Genomic DNA, 24,752 nt, shown 5'->3' with positions numbered 1-24,752 from the left:
CGTAATGCGCCCTCTGGTGAGAGATTGGTGAACGATATGCGTATGAATCTTGATAAATATAGTACGACTATTTAAATGGCAGGGAATTCTCCGAGAGAAGTAAAAGTAGAATGTACTGGTAAATATGAAAAAAAATGAATAAAGGAAATAAATTTCATTTTTGAAAGTACATGAGGGTATGAACAGAAACGCTTCACGCTGGCCTACTTTGTAATAAAGCTTCGTAGTTCATCTCCTCTCGCTTATTTCTAAAACGAAATGAAATTTATTTGTTTTAAAACTATACTCATAGGTGGTACAACCCCCCCAACCCCAACCCCCCATAAAACGTGTCTATTCTGTATTCTCTGGAAATCAGAACTCCTTGACGTGTTACTGGAAATTGACACGGACACATTGAAACCTGGTGTGCTCTTCTTCATCATACAATTAGAGAAGATTTCCTCTCCAAAGTTTCATTATCCCTAAGTTGTAAGTGGGGGAAATTCCTCACTCGCCTCAATGGTTGTCACGGTTTTTGTATTGTATACACAAATTACAGATAAAAAATTGATTTTGCTTTTTCGCAGAAACTACTTGCACCACAAGCTATCCCATGAAGAGAACTCTTATATCTGTCCGACTTCAATTTAAAACAGGTTTATATTGTCCCTACCTTTATTTGAATTATACAAAAGATTTGAACGAGTTTTCATTGGCTGTGCAACGAATGCATGTTGTGTAACGCTTTGCAGGACTGACATTTAAATTAATGTCTGGCCAATTCGTCTACCTAATTACAGTGACAAGAGAATAAACACGAGGCATCGACAAGACAGGTAAGTGCACTGCTCCTAAAATAAAACAACATCATATTCGAATTTTACGATGTTAGCCGATTCATATGAATGAATGCGATTTTCCTGTAGTTTGATTAAAGCACGAGAAATCCTATATTTTTGAAAAAAGAAAAGTTGTGAACAAGTGCATCGGTTGTACCGTATGTTATTCAATATCAGATTTGGATTGTGTCTTACATGTAGGAGGTGATCCCAATACAATTCATGGAACTATCCGTTTAAATTTTTTTAGTGCACATATATTAGACATACGTGGCAATGGGGGTTCTTTAACGAATCAAAGCCTGCAGCAAAACAGGTCATCCGTTTGTAGGTCAGATCCTACAGACTTCTTAAATACCGAGCTTTTGGTGAAGCAATCAATAGGCCTGGTATAGGTCGCCTTAGCGCACACACACGGGGCATGAACACACGACATCAAGGTCACGAAGCAAATATGGCTATCATGTATTAATTATTCAGGCTAATTTTAATTTCTATGCAATACACATATATACAACTAAATTTTCCACCTCATTAACCAATATACAGAGACAATATCAGTGGCGGATCAAGAGGGAGGGTTACGTAGTTGGATATCTTTTAAGAAAAAAACCCGAATGTTTATTTTTATCATCTCTGGAGGTGAAACCCCTACTTGTTTAGCGGGAAAGTGGCCCCCTTCACAATTTCATGGACCCTAGAGTATCTAATAACAAATGGTGTTGCTTAATATGCAATCGACGGAAAAATAAAAATAACGGACTTGTCTTGATTTAACCAGGCATGTATGATATGACCTGAGTTCGGAAAAAGCAATATTGCAGAGCGCTTTTCTTTCCAAATGAAAGAAATACTAGTATCAATGTGCAGACAGTTTGAACTTTTTCTTTGTTCAAAAATATTGTCGGTGTTTTTGGTACAAGTGGTGCTTATCGATCATATTAAACAAAATTCAGGAAACTTAAAAATACATTCCAATACATCTGTCTATCCATCCATCCAAACATGTAAATAAGTAGGTAGGCAGACAAGCATATGGATAGGTGGGAAAGAATTTGCAGTTGACCTCGCTTATTATTAATCTTCATTATCACTGTATGAAAAGTACAATTAAGAACTTTCAGGTGAGCTAGATTGCCATTACGGGACAATGAGACCCCTTCTATGTATATGCAGTATGACCGTCTTACGGTTTACTGTGAATTTACAGTAAGTGTGAACGACTCAGCTTCTCAAGTTCATTCGAGGTCTCGGATAGTTGGTTTCAAAACAAATCTGTCAATGATGACGCATGAAGGAAAGAACAATCACTGCGATTGGACCAATATTTAAAGGGGCGGGAATAAAAATAATTTTAGATGGTCACACGTGTCTTTACACTAGCGTGTCATTACATAATCTTTTAGCACGATGGAAGAGACTGCGAAAAGGGAAAACCAATATCAACTAAAACAATGACGTTGATTTTAAAATTACATGCCGAGGGTTTATTTTATGGTAAAATCAGTAAGAAATTAGGCGTCGTAAAGGCCACGTTATAAAATTGTCAATCATGGGAACTCTTGCTCCGAAAATGTCGCCAACGAAGCTCTCACCGGATGTACTTTTGTTTATCGAGTATGAAATTAAAAAGAAATCAAGTGTATATTAATAGAGAAATCAGACAAAATCTATTAAGAAGAAATATTTGTACCCCTGACAATGTACCATAGGTGTCTTTAATTTGTAGAGCTGCGAGAAATTTTTAGGGAAATTACTTTCAAGAAACTGCAAAGAAAATCCAAGAGAAGCATATTTCGTCTGAACACAGGGACTCGTCACGAAATACCTGTCTTTTTAAAATTTGACATCGTCTATTCTATATAAATGTAAATATAGAATAGAGAGGGCCAATTCGTGACGAGCCCCTGTGGTCTGAACACGAACGAAGTGTTGAAAACTTCTTTGCTACTGATTTTATTGCAATTTAGGCCGAGTCAGTTATATATATATATATATATATATAGAGAGAGAGAGAGAGAGAGAGAGAGAGAGAGAGAGAACTCTAAACACTTTGTTGAAATATTTCGACCGTGTTGCCGGTCTTTTTCAGTCGTGTTTTCGTGAAGGAGACCGGTAACACGGTCGAAATATTTCAACAAAGTGTTTAGAGTTTTTTCTGTATTTTACTTCCGAAAAAGAGACTTTATATATATATATATATATATATATATATATATATATATATATATATATATTGATAAAATTTCAAACTCCTATATGGACATACAGTTAGGGGTGGACCAGTGATATAGGTTCAAAGGTACGCCAGTATCGCAACATTAACAATAAACCTTTGCTGTGGTTCATTATGACGTTATAGAAAGCGCGTCTAATGCTAACGAAATGCTGAATTTCTTTAATAATGTGTTACATGAACAGGAGAGGGATGGTTTGGGGAATTTAGTTTTTGCTAGAATTCACAGAACTTGCCGTTGTTCATTCAATTAACAGTATCTAGCGATTGTTACTTTCGATTTCTTACGAAAATGTGGGTATATATAACAGTAAAAGACATCAAAGCATGCCATGTGTTGAAAATAAATGTTTTCTCGAAGTAGAATATCTATTGATCTTATTACTTAATCTGACAAAGTATTTTAGGGGCGAGATCAAATGTTCAATGTTAGAGAAAACTGAGTTCGCATAGTTCTCACCAAGACCCCCCCCCCCCCCCCCCCCCAATACAAAACTAAATATGAAGTATGTTGAAACTAATCGATTAACAAGTAAAACAAATGAAAGTGTACATTGAAACTATTAAACATTTATTAAAATGTATTATTATGTGGTTTTAAAGTCAGTTGTCTTTTTTCCCCACTAACGTGTAATCGATGTCGGATGACAGAAACTAACGAGTTTTTACCCCCTCTTCCCCCTAACTATTTGAATTTAGAAATTTTTCCGACATCGATCTTTTCCAATGCTTTGCAAGATTTCGAAAATATCCTCCGAGAGATTCATTTTAAAATAACGATATGGAAACTGCGAATGTGAAAGAGACAACAAAACAAAAGCATTGTTCTTAAACGGACAAAATCGCCTATAGAAACATGTACTGAAATTTCTGATCACTTAAAACTGACAAGTATCTACAGGAATTTAAGGAAGTAACCTTTCAATTTTTATTGGGATATAGAGGCAACTGCGGATCCTGCCTTTTCCCGCAGCATTATCGATCCCGTCATTTTTTTTTTCTTTTCAATATTCAGCACTATTTGAATTCTGGGATATTGCTATCCTGCCTTTTCTTTACATATCGGAGCTCGCCTTTTTCACCCTGTATTCCCCCTCCCATAGCTATTGATACTGCGATGGATTATAAGTATAACACGGTTATTCCTGTTTAAAAGATAAAATTTATCAGGTATCTGATAAAAGTTATATCTTCTAAAGTATACGAGATATCTTGTATCTTTTATAAGACATCTTAATATATTTTTTTTATTTATAAGATATCCCATCACTTTTATACATGTAGATATCTAGTATATATAAGATAAACTTTACAAGACATTTTATTAACGTAATTTCAAATCTCCGTTGTCAAATCAAAACCGATATTGAATCTCACGCTACGTACGGTGCAACTTACACTGAAATCAAATAGTGAAACTTACACTTGTTAGGCTCGAGATAATATAATGCCAAATACTTGGGACCACCTACCTATAATTTAACCGACCTATCAAAAGCGCTCTTTAAAATCACTCGGGGACTTTCCAAATGAACTATCTGAAGCACGTCATGTACTTGCCGATATGTCTCGTTCACACTTGCTGTAAATCCACAGTAACATGTTAGTCTTCCTTGTGGTAAGTCTCTTGAAAAGATTAATTTCATTTTATCATTTCATATCTAATAGTTATAGAGATTTCAAGAGTTTCCAAACCCTATGGAGGCCCCATATAATATCCTTACAGCCCCAATCTTAGGACATGAAATGATAGTCCTAAGGATCCCCTACCTTGCCTCCTTCCTCTTTTGATGGACTCTTTAAAGATTAAGATATTATCAACCTGCATATGGTACAACCCTATTTGATGTAAAATTAGGAACTTTCAGGTGAGCACAACTTCTCTTTAACGGCGTTGTGACCCCTTTCCAGGGTTATGTGGGTTTGTTTACATTGTTTTCTATCTCCTCATCAGTGATATTCATTAATGACTCCATATTTGATAATTACAAAGATCTGAAAAGTGACTCCATCCTCAGGAGATTGGTCGGTTGTATATTGTTTAACGTCCTGCTCGAGAATTTTACACTCATATGGGCATGCCCGTTCCCCAGGTGGTACCCCTACAGCTACAAATGAGGACGGCAAATGATAGACCAAGGGGTTTCCTACCTTGTCTCTACAACTCCTTGTTTGGACTCTTCAGTGGATAAAGATCAAATTTTATTAAAAATGAAATTCATCACTAGATAGTTTTGCCGGTGTCGCATTTTTAACGGAAATGGCGGCTATTGTGGTAATGACTGTACGCCTGCTCGGAAGTTTGTCTTTCTGCAAACAATATTCAATATGATCACGGATGTTGAATGTCTCACGGCCGTTTTAGAAGTTCCACTCGGTGACAGTACAGTTGCTGCCCTTCCTTTCGTGCCGAGGCCTCGATCACTTGCAATTTTCTTCAGGTGCGGGGGATCATCTGCTCGATGCCGGTAAATATTTTCACTATATATTTTAGTAATATTTTCTCAAGAGAGCTACAGATCTGCAGCTAGGTAAATTACATGTAGCTAGCTGCAGAACTGTAGCTATCTGGAAAAATATTTGGGCAGATCAGAACGTTACAGATCCACCCTTATGAAAACCTGGAATTTATGGCGCAGGAAAAAATGCGCACGGTTGAGGCCATATATCGTCTAAAGTATTCTTGCATCGACGCCTCATAAATTTGATATCAAATAATTTCTATTGCATAACACAGGGCCACAATAGGGAAACGAAAGTTTAGTGGCTATATGATATACAGGGGAAAATATTTTTCTCTAGAACAACAGGGCCATTGATTAGTCATCTCCCGCAGGTATTACAGATTCAAGTTTCTTCAAATCCATTCCCCGGAGTTAGTTTGGTAACAATAGGAACTCAAAGTCTTACATAGGAATACTTGGGGGTCTTCTTCCAAAGAACAACAGGGTCCTGATTGGTATGCAATTATCCTCAGATAGTGCAGAATCAAGTTTGTTTAAATCATGGCCCTGGGAGAATCAAAAAGTTTACATGGGAATATATTTTTCGAAATGTTCTTAAAAACCAATGGTCATTATTAGTCAAGCATTCCATTGTGGTGCAGATCAATATTTGACTAGGGCGGGGCTAAATCAGGGATAAAAAGTATTTAAGAGTCACAAGACCACACTAAATCATATTAGTATATAAACGTTCCCAGGTTGTGTGGACTCAAGTTTATTTTTCTCCAAATCATGGACCTTGGGTTGGGTAGGGCAAGGAATGGGACACAAATTTTACATGCATGATACATGGCTATCGGGTAAAAATCTTCCCGAAACAGCTAGGCCACGTTAGTAATATTTCAACAGCGAAGAAGCTTTTCTTACTAATATTATATATGTGTGTGTTTGATTTTTTTCAATTTTTTATTTTTTTTATTTTCATAGCTTTTTAAAACATAAATAAACATACAAGACAACTCTCATCCTTGCATTCACACCTTTGGGAATAAACTTACCTTACTAGAAATGACAGAAAATAGCCTTATGAAATCTATAAATCCAGGGCCCACTGAAAAGGCAAATCAAAATTTAATGATTGTTGGTAAATTACAGAAATATGCAGAACCCTTAAAAACGGTACCATGTACCTTTAACAACAATTGAGCTCAACTGAAAGTTCCTAATCATAGGTCATAATGATGGTTAATAATAACCTAATCTTTGAAGAGTCCGCAAAAAGTATGCAGGCAAGGTACATGTAGCTTTAGGGGACCCCTAGGACTATCATTTTTCGCCCTCGGTACGGGGCTGTAGGGGTATCACCTGAGGTCTCCCGAGGGTCGTGCCACTTTTCAGACCTCTCAAATGATTGAATATGGGATGAAAGAATAAAACAAAACTGATGAAATGATGGAGAACAACATAGTTGAGATTGAGAAGGTGTCAAAGAGGCCTTTAAGGGCAATTGAACTCACCAGAAAATTCTTAATTTTACATGAACCAGGGTCATAATGAAGGTAAATAACAACTTGCCACTTATGCTTTTATATCTGACATATGTATAATCACGATCTCTGTTTTCCATGGATTTTCAATTTGAAGTACCATTTGTGCTTCCATACATTACGTGTTTGAAGCACCACCTGCGTTTTCATTGTCTTTTAACCACCACCTGTACTTTTATTGTGTTTAAAGCACCACCTGTGCTTCCATATTTTTTATGTGAAGTAGATGTGTTTTTGTTGTGTTTGAAGCACCACCTGTGTTTATCCTGTGTTTGAATCACCACCTGTACTTTTAATATGTTCGAAGTACCAGCTGTGCTCTCCATGTGTTTGAAGTACCACCTGTGATTGCATATATTTTGAATTTGAATCTCCAGCTTACATTGGACTACAAAATTGCCGCTCCAATTTTAAATTGTGGTTGATGGGTCCTAGTACATTGGTTTGGGGTTCGTTTAGAATATATTTGCATAGATTACTGTCTCTTGGCTTTTTACTCTCTCTAGGCTCCCTGAATGAAGATGGCACCTTTAGAGCATAATTTACCGCAAATTTCTCATTGGCTCATGCATTTGTTAAATATTTTTACAAATTTTCTTTCATATATCAATTGGATATATCCCTGTGAACTCGAGATAAAAGACACCACGGACTCCTCCACATCTGCTTCATGCTTAGATATTTTATTGAAATTAATGCATGACTATATTCCCATCGTTGCAGATTGATATTCACATTCTATAAGCCATCATGGGTAACACATTTTCATCCTCCTCGTCAGACGGTACAGATGAAGCCAAGGAACCAATTCCTTACGTCAGCATCGATTCAGGTAAGTTTTATTTTAATTAATTTGATAAAGTTATTGGTTAATTGTTACTGTCTTCGTGTATAGTTTAATGATGATTTTACAATCTTTTGTTATGTTTATTGCCAGGAAATGCATCAAACATGCAAGGACAGATGGCACCAATTAGTATAAGATATTCATCTCGTTCCTTAACCTTAGAAACATTTCCAATGGAAGAGAAATTCGAAAACCTGGTTTTTAGAGGAGGTGGAGTCAAAGGATTGGCATATTGTGGGGCTATTGAGGTAAAATTAGATGGTTTTTAGAGGAGGTGGAGTCAAAAGGCTGGCATGTTGTGGGGCTATTTAGGTAAAACTAACTATTCCAGCAAACAATACATTACGCCACGGAGCGGTCTAGATTGTAACGTTATCAATATGACTGAAACATTCTCGAAGGGACGTACAACAACAAACACTCTAAGGATTTAGGCACGAACAGGCGGTGTGTGCTTTTTTCAAATTCGATGATGTTGAAATTTATTTACTGGGTCAGAAGGCTTGTAACACTGCATGAAAAAATGGCGTTTGATAAAATAACATTTGATTAAATGTTTATTATACTTGAAATTGCAAATATCCCTGGAATTTAATGCACAATTAATCTTACAGACACAATCACCAATAATTCGAAGTCAAATAGCAAACTTAATAAAAATTCAAATGTCATTAAACTGTATGCTCCAAGTTTAATGAACATTTAGTGTCGTTAAACTTTATGTTTCAAGGTTTATGCAAAGTAGAAGTAACACAATTTTGTGCTTCGTGAAAATTGCGCGGTGCTCGACTGTGTTAAAGTCCTCTCGGGCTTGATGTAAAAAGAAATCTTTGCATTTGTAGTGTAGTGCTAAATTGAAATATGATGCTGTGAAACACGAGTATTTATGAATCGGAACACCTATTCATAAAGCTCATGATGAGTTTAAATTGAGATTTTACCGATATAGGAGGTTTTTTAAAGATAACGCCCAACATACTCCTCCCCCTAGCTGATTTTATAGCTGTCATGGTAATCTGAGACTAATGCTTATAGTGATTCCATTCATGGGTAAACAAAGGCTCAGAAAAGTATTATATAATGCCTGCTGTCTAATCCTGTTATATGTATTATATGAAATTATTCTGCGTATGATCAGTTTTTATACGTTCGTCTTCAGACAGGACGAATTATGTTACAGCGATGTCCGTCCACCCGTCTGCTCGGGATTTTCTGTTTGTAGTTTCATTTCTCTGTCACATATCAAGTTGACACTTGCTATTTTAGATCATATTGCAATTTTGACCTCTCTTGCATGGTCTGTGCCCCTCTATTTGAAAATTATTGCTGTATGGAGGGTACATAATTTGTCCACCCACAATTTTCAAGTGAGGACAATCTTGTTTTACAGAGTGTTTGTATGAATATTGAAGACGTGCATATGTTTTAAGAAAAATGCCGGTTGTTGAACTTAGTCCGTTTGAGGAAATATTATAAAGAGAGTACATGATTTGTTCGGTGAACTCCTTCAAATGTTTTCCAAGTAAGGACATTCTTATTTTACAGAGTGTGTATTGAAGGTGTGCATGATTTTCTTCAATTTTGTAGAAAATGACAGGTTCTTGAACTTTGTGTGTTTTGAGAAATTATTGCTTAGAGAGTACAAAGTTTGTCTGTTTTTCAAGTAAGGGTCTTGTTATTTCTCCGAGTATTTGCATGGGTATGGAAGATGTGTGTGTGTGTGGCAAGGATTCTGATTTTCTTCAATTTTTAAAAAGAAATTACAGGTTGTTAAATTTAGTCAGTCTTTAGGAAATACTGCATAGAGAGTACATAAATTGTCATTTATTTTTCCTTCCACAGTTTTCAAGTGAGAACCTTCTTACTTTGCAGAGTAATTGTATGGGTATGAAAGATGTGCATGTGTCAAGGAGTTTGATTGTTTTTTAGTTTTAAGAAAATTGTAGGCTGTTGAACTTAGTCTATTTTAAGGACATGTTATATTAAACAAAGGACGTGGTATGTCCTTATAATTCCTCTCCAAGTGTAGAAGGTATGGTATTTGTAAATATCTTTAAGGATGTGCATAGTGTAAGGATTTGATTCTCAACAATTTTTTACTTTCTTTGACGTTTTCAATGGTGAGAGGTTCTTGAATTTCGTCAAATTTGGGAAAATATTTTACACATAGAACTCTTGGTCTGTCTACTTCCTGTCACAGTTTTAAGCTAATACCCTTTATTCATATTATGCTAATAAAGTATGTTCCAGTCTGATACTAACTGAAACAAATCTCTACAAATCATGGCTTGTGAAAAACACCCTCTGTAACCATTTTCACAAGCGTATTATGTACTGTTTGCGGTACTTTTGTTAAAGAGAAAGGCAACCCTATCCACATTGTTGCTTTTATGAATAAAGTGTTACTTTCTGATATCGGAAATTATTGTCTTTAATGACAACGATCCTTTCTTAACGATTAAATTAATATTTATCTATTATATATTTTGAATTACCCTCCGCTAAGAGAGCTGCCATTGAAGTTTAATTTATGACGTTACACCATCAGTTCCGGTTTATTTCATCAGCAGCACTGTAAATAAGACAAGTCACGAACTGTTAAGTTGTTAACCGTATATATTTGAGCCCGTTCTTTGACAAGAAGAAATTGAGAAAAGAAGACGTTCAGTCAAATCACAGATCAGGCAGACGGTACACATTTCTACATACAAATGTTTCGACCTCAACTTGTTATTACGCAAATGATGGATCCACAGTTTACATAGTCTTTTCTTTTCAGATGACTTGGTTGGGTCAGGAATTTCGAAAATGACTCTTTTTTTCATTTCTTCCCTTCGTATTAATGCAATCAATAGTTTGACAGAAAGGCATCATCCTCTTTATTCGTAAAATCTAAAATCTACCATATGCACATTTTTGATGATCTTAAAATCTCATCAAAACCGGAACAGACGTTGTGACGTCAGAATTATTGATTTTTGTAGTCTTAAATTCATTTCAAAATTAAGGATTATCTCCCTCACGCATATCTCTTATCCTTAGTTGAATTTGACTCCATTTTTATTTTGGCACACTGGTTTTCCCTATAATAGCTCTAAAACGTCATTGTTATTTCGGATTTCAAAGATTTCAGTTGAGCATCACTGAAGAGACATTATTTGTCGAAATGCACATCTGGTGCATCAAAATTGGTACCGTATAAGTTTTACATTATGACCCCTGGGTCGAGGCCTCTGCTGGTGGACTGTTAGTCCCCGAGGGTCTCTACAGCCCGGTAGCTAAGTACTTCGTTACTAGTTTGAAAATACGGATGTATATTTAATTGCTGTTATAAAAGTTAGAAATTCATTTCAAAATTAAGGATTATCTCCCTCACGCATAGCTCTTATACATAGTCGAATTTGACTCCACTTTTTTTGGCACACTGTTTTTTTCCTATAATTATAGCTCTAAAACGTCATTGTTATTTCGGATTTCAAAGATTTCGGTTGAGCATCACTGAAGAGACAGTATTTGTCGAAATGCGCATCTGGTGCATCAAAATTGGTACCGTATAAGTTTTACATTATGACCCCTGGGTCGAGGCCTCTGCTGGTGGACTGTTAGTCCCCGAGGGTCTCTACAGCCCAGTAGCTAAGTACTTCGTTACTAGTTTGAAAATACGGATGTATATTTAATTGCTACATATAAAATTTAGAAATTCATTTCAAAATTAAGGATTATATCCCTCACGAATAGCTCTTATCCTTAGTCGAATTTGACTCCACTTTTGTTTTTGGCACACTGTTTTTTCCCTATAATAGCTCTAAAACTTCCTAGTTATTTCGGATTTGAAACATTTCGGTTGAGCATCACAGAAGAGACAGTATTTGTCGAAATGCGCATCTGGTGCAACAAAATTGGTACCGTATAAGTTTTACATTATGACCCCTGGGTCGAGGCGTCTGCTGGTGGACTGTTAGTCTCCGGGGGTCTCTACAGCCCAGTGACTTCGTTACTAGTTTGAAAATACGGATGTATATTTAATTGTTACATATAAAATTTAGAAATTCATTTCAAAATTAAGGATTATTTCCCTCATGCATAGATCTTATCCTTAGTAGAATTTGACTCCACCTTTTTTTTTGGCACACTGTTTTTTCCCTTTAATAGCTTGAAAACTTCATTGTTATTTCGGATTTTAAAGATTTCGGTTGAGCATCACTGAAGAGACATTATTTGTCGAATGCGCATCTGGTGCATCAAAGTTGGTACTGTATAAGTTTTACATACAAAAGAGTTCCACATCATTGCAGCCTCTAGAGATGGCGGGAATTTCAATTTTTAACGTTCTTAAATTAGTGCCGAAGCTTATCTAGGCCGTATATCAACAACATAGTATGATAATCTTTTATGATATAATTAATCTAGCTGTCATTCATCATGTAAAAATCTTTTGGGTTGCCTTCCCCTTTAAATCGAGGCAAACTACTGACACACAAGTTGATGTTACAGGGATTTCAACAGTCTTGTTTAAAGTCAGCATTTCGCAAATTCCTGGTCGTTATAACGATCTAGTTTGCCGATATAACCTATCTATGGATTAGATACTATCTGACGTGTTTTATACCTATTGTTAGGACGTTCTTGGCACACTGATTTTGACTACGAATTACTCCGTTTATCTGATCAAGATATAGGGCTCACGGCGGGTTTAACCGGTCAACAGATGATGCTTACTCCTCCGAGGAACTGATCCCGTGAACCGTGAACCCTATATCTTTATCTGGTAAACAGAGTAACCGTAGTTAAAATCAGTATGTAAAGAACAACGGCCTAACAATCGGAATGAAAGATGTCAGGCAACGTTTGGTGCAGTATTAGCATGTATTTGGAAATGAGATCAGATTACAATGAGATTGATCACTGTTAGTTATCTTCACCTCTCATCATTATGACAACCATATCATTTGCGAAATCCTGACTTTAAATGAGACTACTGAAACCCCAGTAACATCAACGTATTAGCCAATAGCATGCTTTGATTTAGAAATTGACCATATGGAGAACATGCTCTCACATAGGTGTTGAGAAATATCAACACCATATGCAGGTGATAACGGAATTACATCAGTATGAGAAATTGGCGATCGAAATGCTGAAGTCATCTCGTTGTTTGTGTTATTACTTTGCGGTTGGCATATATGTTGCAATGAATACCCAGATATGAAACAGGTAGGGAAGACTTGATGGTGTCTTTTATTTCGAGTTTACTGGGATACATCATATCAAATCGACATATGAATGAAAATGTTGATAATAGATAAAACGTAATTGATATATCTAAATGTCGAGTTGAAGGCCACAGCAAGATATTTTTTCCTTTCGTGTAGAAGGGTTTGAATGAATTCTGCCTCATGAGGATATAAACACAGGTCAACTAACAAAGGAGCACAACTAATGTCCATGAAAATCCAACACGTGATCACCAATCGTACGTATTGTCAACGATAAAATTGACATCAGGGTTCTTTTGCGTAGAATTAGAGTGATGTTCAACAAAGTAGATTTGGATGACTAAACACAAGATGCAAGGTGAAAATAACGAACAGTGATCAATCTCATAACTCCTACAAGCAATACAAAATAGATAGTTGGGCAAACACGGACCCCTGGACACACCAGAGGTGGGATCAGGTGCCTAGGAGGAGTAAGCATCCCCTGTTGACCGGTCACACCCGCCGTGAGCCCCATATCCTGATCAGGTAAACGGAGTTATCCGCAGTCAAATCAGTGTGCCAAGAACGGCTTAACAATCGGTATGAAACACGTCAGACAGCATTTGACCCAATGCGAGGTTGTATTGACGAACTAGATCGTTATAACGACCATAGAATTTGCGAAATGCTGACATCAATCGAGACTGTTGAAATCCCTGTACCATCAACTTGTTTGTCAGTAGCTTACCTCGATTTAAAAACTGACTATACCCAGAACAAGCTCTTGCATATCGAATCAGTTGAGATATATAAACACCATATGCAGGTGATAATGAATATACTAGTATATTGAAGAAGCAGCTGTTTATTATGTGAAAAATAAGCCTGATCTTTAATTTATCGTGAGGAAGTGTTGTGTAATTTTTGAAATGTAGTACATTTTGATGCTGTTGATTTGGGAATTCACATTTTATTTACACCCCTTCTTCTATATGTTGTGGCACAAAACGTTGGAAATTTCTCCTTCACAGCAATTGATATTTTCGTAAGAAGCAAATATAGGGGCTTGGTAAAACATTAAATGGGTCCAGCAGTGTATCTGTGTAAGGATTTTGTGAAGTTTAGGAATCCATGATAGCTACGGTGACTCATTCATTTGTTCCATTGACTGGAATATCAAATGTGTTTAAAACTGAAGCATGATTTTGAAGAATTTCATCTTTTGAAATGATATCTGGAGTATATGTAGGATTACTAACTGTGCAGTCGTACTGTATACGAGCTGGTACCTTGTACATACGATTAGTATCTCGTACGTACAAACTAAACGTATTTCTCCTTTCTCCAATTAGTTGCAATGCGATTTCATATTTCAAACTTTGAGACATGCTTGAAGTTTTCTTCATTTAGTCATAACATATGTTTCTTTTCCTTTTTCCTTTTGGGTATATAATATTTTAAAATGAAACATCATGGGTCATGCGATGCTCATTAATGAATGTTTTAGAGGCTCTGCAAATTTTGATCGGATATGTTATTTACTCAAACTGATTAAAACAATGACATATGAATTTGCTGTTAGCATCCAAAGTTTATTTATAAGTCAAATATTTGATAGCATTATATTCCTGTTTAATTAATGTATTAACTGTTTTTATTTTAGGTACTAGAGAAATACAAGATGATTAAAAATGTCAAACGATTTGCTGGAGCTAGTGCTGGCGCCATTTGTGCTACATTTCTAGCACTAGGATACTCTTCCTCTGAACTAAAGGAACTCCTGGGAACCAATTTCTATGATCTCTTAATAAGTAAATCCTCCTTCTGCAAGTTCATTTTAACAAAAACAAATTCGTAATGATAAATTGTCAATTTTGATCCAAGTGTTATATCATACATTAAAAATATTTTTCAGATTTTAAAGCATGGCAAGTTTACAAATACCCGACATTAATCTACAATTTGCTGAATTACTTTGGATTTTTTGAAACCAGTAATTTTTTGGTTTGGCTGGGAAAGGCAATTGAGGAGAAAGCGGGAAAAGGAAAGAAGGATTTAACTTTTCGAGAGGTATATTTGTATATGAACATTCGTATATACCATGTATACATATACTATGAATGTTTTCCCCTCTTAAATGCTTTTTAAACTATCCAATTTCTCTATAAAAAAACCCCATAAAATTCACGTCTCAAATATTGCTATAAAATTGGGGTTTCTTTAATTTTGCTCGGCTCATCTGCTGCTACCATATTTCTCGAATCTTCATACATGATAATTCTTATGCAAGAAAGGGTATTGCTGATACACCAAATATGAGGTTTTACATCAATAGTTTGCCCTTTATAACCAGAGTTTCTAATTCATATGCCAATGATGCATAAGTAGTCGTCGATACTAGGCCCGATGCATTCTACAAATTCAGAATGCTGTCTGCCTCCTTTGGTAATCAATGTCATGTAAAGTTTGCTTTTTTAACTCGTTTCCCAATCTCATCAAATTTGTGTTCAATTGTGGATATCTGCATGTCTGTTATATTGCATAAATATTATATGAATTAAACGAAGAATTCCAAAATCCTTTCATGTACCATGGCCCCAAACTAGTGGGACTTTGATTGAATATAATAGGGTACATGCTACCCATGCTAGTTTAAGAAATGCAGACCTCTAACGTCTTAATCAGAAGAATCAAGATTATTTCTTATATATTCTTATGCAAAACTTTGGGTTAGTATAATGTGCTCCAGGGAGCATGATTTGAATGACCTTCAATTTTTCATCATATTAGGATACTGATGGTTAATTTGTGAGTTTTTTTTTTATCTAGTTGGTCTAGAGACTTTGCAATTACACGATTCTTTATTCAATATCTCTTATTAAGTTCCTCCCTGCAAGAAGATTGTTGTTTTTCTTTAAAATTTGCGTTACTAATGTATAAGTGATAAGCTTGGCTGAAATTGACTCTGTGGATCCTAATTGAAAAGGGGGAAATTCTCAACGATTTATAATACACAAATAGACAAGCAGAGTGAGACAGAGGCAGGTCTAACTATTTATCTGAGTTGATAAATCATTCTGTAGTTTAAGTGGAATTTCTTTTAGAATAGTCATCAACCAAATTGCATTGTGATTTTTGTTGTCATGTATAAAACATGGTATATCCGTTGTTGTATGATTGATAAAGCCCTCGACTTAATGAATATTCATGTTCATATATCAACCAACCAGGGAGCTCCCAAAACGTTTCGGTTAAAAAAAACTATGAGATCATTGCATTGGTTGTAGCGGAATAATCCGAGGATTGCCAAATGGAATAAACAGACATAATATTCATTAAAATATGTTTATCGATATAGAATATGCAAATATAGCCTCTGTTGTTAATGAACGGGCACACTATCCTAGGCTGTTACACTGTATAATCCTGATGCGGAAGGAAATGAATTTCTCCAAAAGTATACTAAAATCCACAGGTCAGGGTCACAGCTGACCAAAAAGTAGACCTGGTTTGGTTAATTGATACAACACATTTCATTTGATATATAGCTTAGTACTTGACTTGTTTCTAAAAGAGTGATCTGTTCATTCTTTGTTATTGTTTGTAAGTAAGCGATACATGTTGTACCTGTGGATGCAGCCATTAAGATATATGAATATGTTGTCGTGACTGATTGGTGAATAAACGATTGAAATAGTCATGAAAATCAATGGTTTTAGTGATCATACAGCCACAGTTTGCAACAATATGTATGAAATATTAAAAATAATTTGCAGCTGTACGACACGACTGGAAAAGAACTGTGTGTGATCATCACGAGTCTGAATTCCCAGTTAGAAGAATACTGCCACCCTAAAACAACACCCGATCTTTCCATCAGAAAGGCTGTGCAGATGTCTATGTCCATTCCAGGTATGGTTCTCCTTTCATTAAAGGAATGAATGTCTGATTCGTTTATATGATTAAGGATATAACAAACAATAGTAGCATGCATCTGGATTTTATTGTTATTTCGGATGTCCATCACTTCGGCTTGATCATAATTGAAGAGATATTATTTGTCGAAATGAGCATCTGGTGCATCAAAATTGGTACCGTATAAGTTTTACATGCTGTAATATGTGCAAAATTACCTCCATGGTTTATATACTTCATTCTTCCCTTAAAAAGTTTGCATCCAAGACTCTTAGAATTTAGAGACCCATATTTTCTAACTATGCAGCATTTTCAATCTTATCTCATTCTGGATTTATTTGGTAAGTTTATCATCATAGGGAGACTATGTATATAAAGAAGCTATGATACTTAGAAGCAGATTTGGCCAATGCCTAGTAAGTATATATTCCATTATCACCTGCATATGGTGTTTATGTCTGATTCGATACGCTAGAACATTTTCTGAGTATCATCAATTTCAAGATCAAGGCATTGTTTATGACTATGGACCATTCTATGGTCGTTATAATGATCTTATTTGCAAACACAGTCTGTCGACGTTGGGTTGAACATTTTCTTGCATGTTTCATACCAATTGTTAGGCCGTTCTTTATACATGTATATACTTTATATATACTGTTTTGACTTCAGATTACTTCGTTTACCAACTCATCAATACAAAGGGTTCGTGATATGTGTGAGCGTTCTGCACGGTGTTCTTACTCCTCTTAAGCACCTTATCACACCTTTGGTGTTTTAAGGGGTTCGTAATTGTTCTGTATTTGATTTGATACTCTGTATAGGATATAAGATATTGATCACTGTTCGATATCTCGCCCTTTTTATCTAATTCCTGTACATCTGAAATTCAAATAGTACGATCACAAAGTTCCGATGGTTCCGTTATTGCATCAAACATATTGTCAATGTATACGTTTACTATATATTACAAATTTACCATAAAAGTCTGAGGTCCACATGCTCTTGTGGAACCTGTGTTAAGGTTCATTGAATTTCATCACACATGTAGAGCTTATCAAATCTCACCCTTGTTTCCATCAGCACATAGAAATATCCACTACGTGTATTACATATAAAATAAATCGGTAAACAATATAGTGCATGTATAATGAAAGGTGAAGATAACGAACAGTGATCAATCTCATAACTCCTAAAAGCCATACAAAATAGAGAGTTGGGTTAACACGGACCCCTGGATATACCAGAGGTAGGATCAGGTGCCTAGGAGGAGTAAGCATCCCCTGTCGACCGGTCGAACCCGCCGTGAGCCCTATACCTCATACCTAACAAGATACGGTTTGTATTATTTGGTTATTTTCAGGTTTATTTCAAACACAGACAGTAGACAATGATGGGAAATTGGATTACTACGTAGATGGTGGAGTGACCTGCAATTATCCTATACACTGTTTTGATGGTACGGAAAAAGACAATCTTGGTAAAATCCAATATAAGAAAACTCTTATACTGTATACCCATTCTGTCTTTAATGATTTTAGGCTGGTTTCTCTCAATGTCCCAAGAACATTCGTTTTTTCTCAAGTTACCGAGAATCAGAGAACTGAAGACCATTCTACAAGATAGATTTACACCAACGGGAGACAACAGGACACTTGGTTTCATTGTGGTTTGTTTTGTATAAATACAATAGGGCAACTATTTCTCATTCTGTATCTATTGGATTCTTAAGAAAATTATTTTTAAAGTTTAAATGACGAAGTTCACTTATCAGAAAATGCTGGTATAAGGTTTTTGTAGTTGCTTGAAGGTCTGGTTCATCAAATGTAATCTGTATATTGGCTATAGGAACACACTAAATCATAAACATCGATATAATACAAGTATTGCATGTATGGAAATGTCATGAAAGTAATGTATACAACAGTGTGGTGGAATTCCCATGGGCATGAATTGTGCTCCTTTGGTATACAGGAAGATTTTCGCGTGTTATTTTCGTCTTGGAAAATGATTTCACACACATTTGAATTCCATCAAAATTGTTTCTAGCTACTATAAGGTAATGAATGAATTTATATTCGCTAAGTTTCAAAGATCAACCATTTAGAAAAATGGCGAACAGGAAAATAGATAAAAAGGGGCGAAATTTACCATACATAAAGAATCATTTCATAAAGTATCATTTTTCACTTTGATGGTTTAATCATTGACGTAACACTGTCGAGTACGGCGTATATGATTGGAAATATATAAATAAATTCCTACATAATCCAGAAGTCAATTTAGACTATCAAGAACAATATTGTAACCATTTGAATGATGTGTACATTTATTGATATTTGTCACGGTGATTATAGTACAGCGATGAGGAGTCCGAAATATTTAAACCAGTGCATGAGCTCCCACCTCCCAACGAACTCCCGGGAACCAAATTAGCAAGGTGAATATCTATTTAAGGTTTTCTCACACTTCATCAAGAATATGAAACTATGGTCCATCTCAATACTATTTAAAAGCATTCAGATGGCATTAACTATTTGGATGTTATTTTGTAGGAGTAGAATGGAGAATAGAAAAAATTACAATGCGGGTAGTAAGATTCTGGATGCTATTGACGTTTTTCTAGAGGTATGTATCAGTTGATTAGTGAATTTCTCAATTTTTCTGGTGGAGTTTTGCAGTTCTCTGTCTCTACATAACACTTTAAATGTCTTAAAACTAATCATAGAAAAGACCTGTGAACGAATGCTGGTGAAAAGCGATTTTGAGCCCAGGAAGCAAATCTGTGTACCAAGAAAGGATATGTAATATCAAGAAAATTTACCTTCGTGTTATTCTTGCCCAAACGCATTGAGTACTTCGTTACTAGCTTGAAAATACGGATGTGTATTTAATTGCTGTTATAAAATTTAAAAATTCATTTCAAAATTAAGGATTATCTCCCTCATGCATAGCTCTTATCCTTGGACGAATTTGGCTCCACTTTTTTGGCACGCTGTTTTTGGCTATATTTAGCTCTAACACTTCATAATTATTTTGGATTTCAAACATTTCGGTTGAGCATTACTGAAGAGACATTATTTGTCGAAATGCGCATCTGGTGCATCTAAATTGGTACCGTATAAGTTTTACATTGAGAGGTGGTTTCGTTACTTGCACTATATGTATTGCTTCAAAAATAGAACGCTAGAAAAAATTGCAGTATACAGTACAAATATATATCATTATAGATTTAACTCAGAATTGAAATATTTTGTTATGCTTGTTAGGGAGAGAAATATGAAGACAAAACTGATGAAAAGCATGATTTGTTTTAAAAAGGTTTTAAAGAGACACAATGCAAATTTGGACAGAGTACTCACCAGGGATGAGCTGGAAGCAACCTGTGATGACGTATGTGTTTAACGAGCATAAGGGTACAACAGAGGAAATTTCTTTTAAACACTGAATTTGTATTAATTCTAGATAATATTCATCCGCCTACTGATTAGCTAAGCTTTCTCATTTCGCTGACGATATAATCAAAAGTTTGTTTTTTAATACGTGTACCAATGATAAACAATAGTTCAAATAAGTTTTACTGATCCCACCTCTGGTATATCCAGGGGTCTGTGTTTGCCCAACTCTCTATTTTATATTGCTCTTAGGAGTTGTGAGATTGATCACTGTTCGCGATCGTTACCTTTCACTGTAAAAAAAAACGCAAGTGAATATTCATAAATATGTTTTCTTTATTTGTCCAGGAAACATTGACAGATGAACAGTACAAAATCATTTTTGGAAATGTACCTCGAAATGCTAAAACAGTGTTGGAAGCCTTTGGGAAAACGGAGAACGATTCGGTAAGGTACACTGTATATCTGTGTAGTTGACCACCACTAGATTCAATGTTTTCCCTCTCCAATAAGGAGACATGGTACATATATCAATATATTGGTTTATTTATTCATGAACACTTGATTTAGATATTGGCTCGAGATATATTGAAGTTCATAAGAAGAAAGACTGGCCGCAGTGTACGTGAATGGTATATGGGGTACAGTCGGCGAGAAATAACCGGTGTTATATCTTTTGGGCAGACATTTCAGAGTCTACTACTCACAAACATTGGAAGGATCTTCCAACAGGTTTGTTTTATTTGTACGTCTATCTATCCAAAATATTTATTTACCAGAACAGGACAGATGACGGCTGAAGTTTTCATAGAATAGAATTCGACATTTAGATATATCGACGACGTTTTGTCTATTAACAATAATAACTTTCATTCATATGTCGATTCGATTTATCCCTGTGAGCTCGAAATAAAAGACACCACAGAGTCGTCCACTTCTGCTTCATACTTAGTTATTTTATTGAAAGTAAACATTACCGGCAAACTCACAACTTAACTGTATGACAAACGGGATGATTTCAGCTTCTCCATCGCCAACTTCCCATATTTATGTAGCAATAATCCATTATAACCTGCATATGGTGGTTATATCTCACAACTGATTTGATACACAAGAGCTTGTTCTGCGTATGGTCAGTTTTTCAATCGAGGTAAGCTACTAACAAACAAGTTGATGGTACAGGGGATTCAACAGTCTCGATTGAAGTCAGCATTTCGCAAATTCTATGGTCGTTATAACAATCTAGTTCGTCAATACAACTTATCATTGGGTGAAATGCTGTTTGACGTGTTTCCCACTGATTGTTAGGCCGTTCTTGGCACACTGATTTTGACTACGGATAACTCCGTTTACCTAATCAAAATATAGGGCTCACAGTGGGTGTGACCGGTCGACAGGGGATGCTTACTCTTCCTAGGCACCTGATCCCACCTCTGGTGTGTCCAGGGCTCCTTGTTTGCCCTACTATCCATTTTGTATTGCTTATAGGAGTTATGAGATTTGTAACCAGATCACCTGAAGAATTGATTGTATTATCGCTTATATTAGTCTTGCATTATCTTTATCGACATCATTAGCCTTAGTTACCGATGATATTATCAAATTTACAATGTATGTGCGTGATGCAGGCCTGTGGAATCGCACTGATCATATTTAGACATTTTAGCTGATGAAATTATGTATGCCTACATTGCAAACAAATACATAAAGGTCATCATGTTTTGTACGACCTTTATGAGTAAAACTCGCAATACTGTTATTCCAGTACCTGCATCACCCATAGATGATTGGCAGTTTGGACAGTTTTGTTACCAACAATGTACACTACAGCGGCTGCGTTTCTTACAGCGCAGCAGTGTGAATTATGCTGATCACGTACCCATTTAATATATATATACGTTTGTAAATTTGTCAAAAGCAGAAGAGAACCTGGCATCGTATCTGAATGTTGCTGAGTTTGTGTTAGAAATAAACTCTGAAAACAACGCAAGTTGAGTATAAGTAAGAATTTGTTGGTAAGAGTCTGGGTAATAAGACTTTGTTAGTATAAGTCTTCAGTCAAGACTTTGTTGGTAGAAGTCTTAAACAAATAATCCGGTTACAGATTGATCACTGTTCGTTATCTTCACCTTTCATACTCTATTTTGACATTGTGTTATTTTCATATTTGATTTTCGTATAATAATGACAGGTTATAGAAACTACAAAATGTCCTTTCTCTGCATGTGATTTACTTGCAATATTGCTTGTAACCAATTTCAAGTCCATAATAATAAAAGGCTACATGAATTTGTGTGTTTGGAATAAAGGTATTTTGTCTGAAAAACGTATCCTTTTACGAAGATCCTTGTCCAGGCTAACTACATCCCATTGATTTATACCGTGAATTTTGTTTACTTTTGATTTACGCATAATTTCTTACAATTCGTGAATTTAACAAAATTATGACAAAGAATATTCATGTTCAGCAATGACCTTCACCTATAAAATTCAAGGTCATCTAATGATAAAACTGATTAAAATGGACATTGTAGATATAGTAAGTAAGCATTATATTTAATGTGTCTTCGTTGTGATTTCCTTCTGCTGCTCAAGAGAGGATTATTTCCCTCATTCTACTATGCATGCAATTCATAGGGATCTGGTCATTAATAACTTTTTATCTGAAATACATCAAAGGAGTAGATTGCCCAAAATTTATTTTCCCACATTTCTTAAAACACGATGTAGTGAAAACAAATGGTGAATTGTCTAGGTGCAATGAATTTTAATATATAAATGATCGTTCCCATCTACTCTAAATTGAAGAATGTCGCCCATTTACGACACTACATGAACTTCATAATAGAGTATAGAAAGTGAATGCATATTTCTGATTTTACTTTTGAAAAGTTGTATTGCTAAACCTGGTTTAATCAAAGTCATTTTTGCAAACCTTGCGAATACCTCAGTAACTATGACATTTAAAATTCCTTGAGATTTTCTTCATTTTTTTTTCAGGATCAAGATATTGAGAGAACAGTAGGAATAAGTACCGCCTACATCACCACCACAGACTTTGATCTGCAGGACCAAGATAAGGAATTTCTAGTTGAGGTGAGATGGTAAAAACTAGGCTATCAGAAGGGGAAAATTAACTTCCGTTGCTGATAGTCCCTTTTTTAATTTTATCCTTATACCGTGTTTGTTGAATATCTTGCTTCCGAAATTTTTCTACGTTTTGAGAGTCCTTCAAAGGAGAGAGATTCTACCATGATACTGAATATTTGCTTTTACAGCAAGGAAGAAAATCAACAGAATATTACCTCCAGCAGCAGTTTCCAAAGAAATTGAATTAGATTGCTCAGAACTTAAAATTGCAACGAAGAAAACCGTGATTTTACAATCTTTACAAATTATCGTTTGAAACTAATCATTGGGATGTTGTAAAGATATTTTTTATTGATCTTGCTTGTATGACATCAATACAATTTGAAAGATCTTCAAAATTGGGTGTCAAAAATCATAAGAAAATGTTGTATTGAAACAAATGAAGAAAGTAAAATAATAGTATATTTTTGCAGTTGATTCTTACAATTAGATTCATCTAGATTTACTCCATATTGGTAATGTAAGTGTGTGACTTTAGTCATGAAACGTGAAGGTAACGAACAGTGATCAATCTCATAACTCCTATAAGCAATATAAAATAGAGAGTTGGGCAAACATCGACCCCTGGACATACCAGAGCTGGGATCAGCTGCCTAGGAGGAGTAAGCATCCCCTGTCCACCAGTCATAGCAACCGTGAGCCTCTTTCTTAATCAGGTAAACGGAGTTACCTGTAGTCAAATCAGTGTGTTAAGAACGGCCTAACAATTGGTATGAAACACGTCAGACAGCATTGGACCGAGTGATAGGTTGTATTGGCAAACTAGATCGTTATAACGACCATATAATTTGCGAAATACTGACTTAAAACAAGACTCTTGAAATCCCTGCACCATCAACTTGTTTGTCAGTAGCCTTCCTTGATTTAAAGCTGACCATACGCAGAACAAGCTCTTGCGTAGCGAATCAATTGAGAGATCTAAATATCATATGGAGGTGATAATGGAATATCACTACCTGGTACAGAAATTTGGAAAGTTGACGATGGAGAAGTTGAAATCATATATCCTTGTATATTTGGAGTAAATATAAAGTATTCATTTTGGGAACCCATATTAAGCTGAAGGTATGCAACGCTCGTTGATTTAGCATACATTAACAACTGAATTGTCGCCGGACGCTAGTCAGACGGTCGACAGTTCATGTTTACTCTTCTTAGGCATCGTATACCACCTCTGGTGTGTCCAGGGGCCTGTGTTT

General features: G+C 35.6%; 1 protein-coding gene across 2 annotated transcripts; it reads left to right on the top strand.

Moving 5' to 3' along the window:
• Positions 1 to 673: 673 nt before the first annotated feature.
• Positions 674 to 23,958, top strand: LOC125658586 (uncharacterized). Of its 2 annotated transcripts, none has more exons than XM_056149253.1 (15): positions 674 to 818; positions 7,772 to 7,880; positions 7,986 to 8,143; positions 14,757 to 14,904; positions 15,009 to 15,163; positions 16,870 to 17,005; positions 18,372 to 18,467; positions 18,550 to 18,677; positions 19,366 to 19,448; positions 19,564 to 19,636; positions 20,330 to 20,401; positions 20,752 to 20,850; positions 20,974 to 21,135; positions 23,404 to 23,499; positions 23,682 to 23,958. In XM_056149253.1, the coding sequence occupies exons 2-15, from the start codon at positions 7,799 to 7,801 to the stop codon at positions 23,739 to 23,741; spliced, it is 1,548 nt and encodes a 515-aa protein (XP_056005228.1). In that variant the 5' UTR covers positions 674 to 818; positions 7,772 to 7,798; the 3' UTR covers positions 23,742 to 23,958. The 2 variants fall into 2 exon arrangements, with proteins under 2 accessions (XP_056005228.1, XP_048745828.2); XM_048889871.2 differs by lacking the exon at positions 674 to 818 and adding an exon at positions 5,367 to 5,525.
• The last annotated feature ends 794 nt before the right edge of the window (positions 23,959 to 24,752 follow it).

Source organism: Ostrea edulis, chromosome 9 (genome assembly GCF_947568905.1).
Source record: "Ostrea edulis chromosome 9, xbOstEdul1.1, whole genome shotgun sequence".
Taxonomy (NCBI): Eukaryota; Metazoa; Mollusca; class Bivalvia; order Ostreida; family Ostreidae; genus Ostrea; species Ostrea edulis.
The sequence above is the reverse complement of the archived record's forward strand: the minus strand, read 5'-3'. Positions and strand labels throughout refer to the sequence as shown.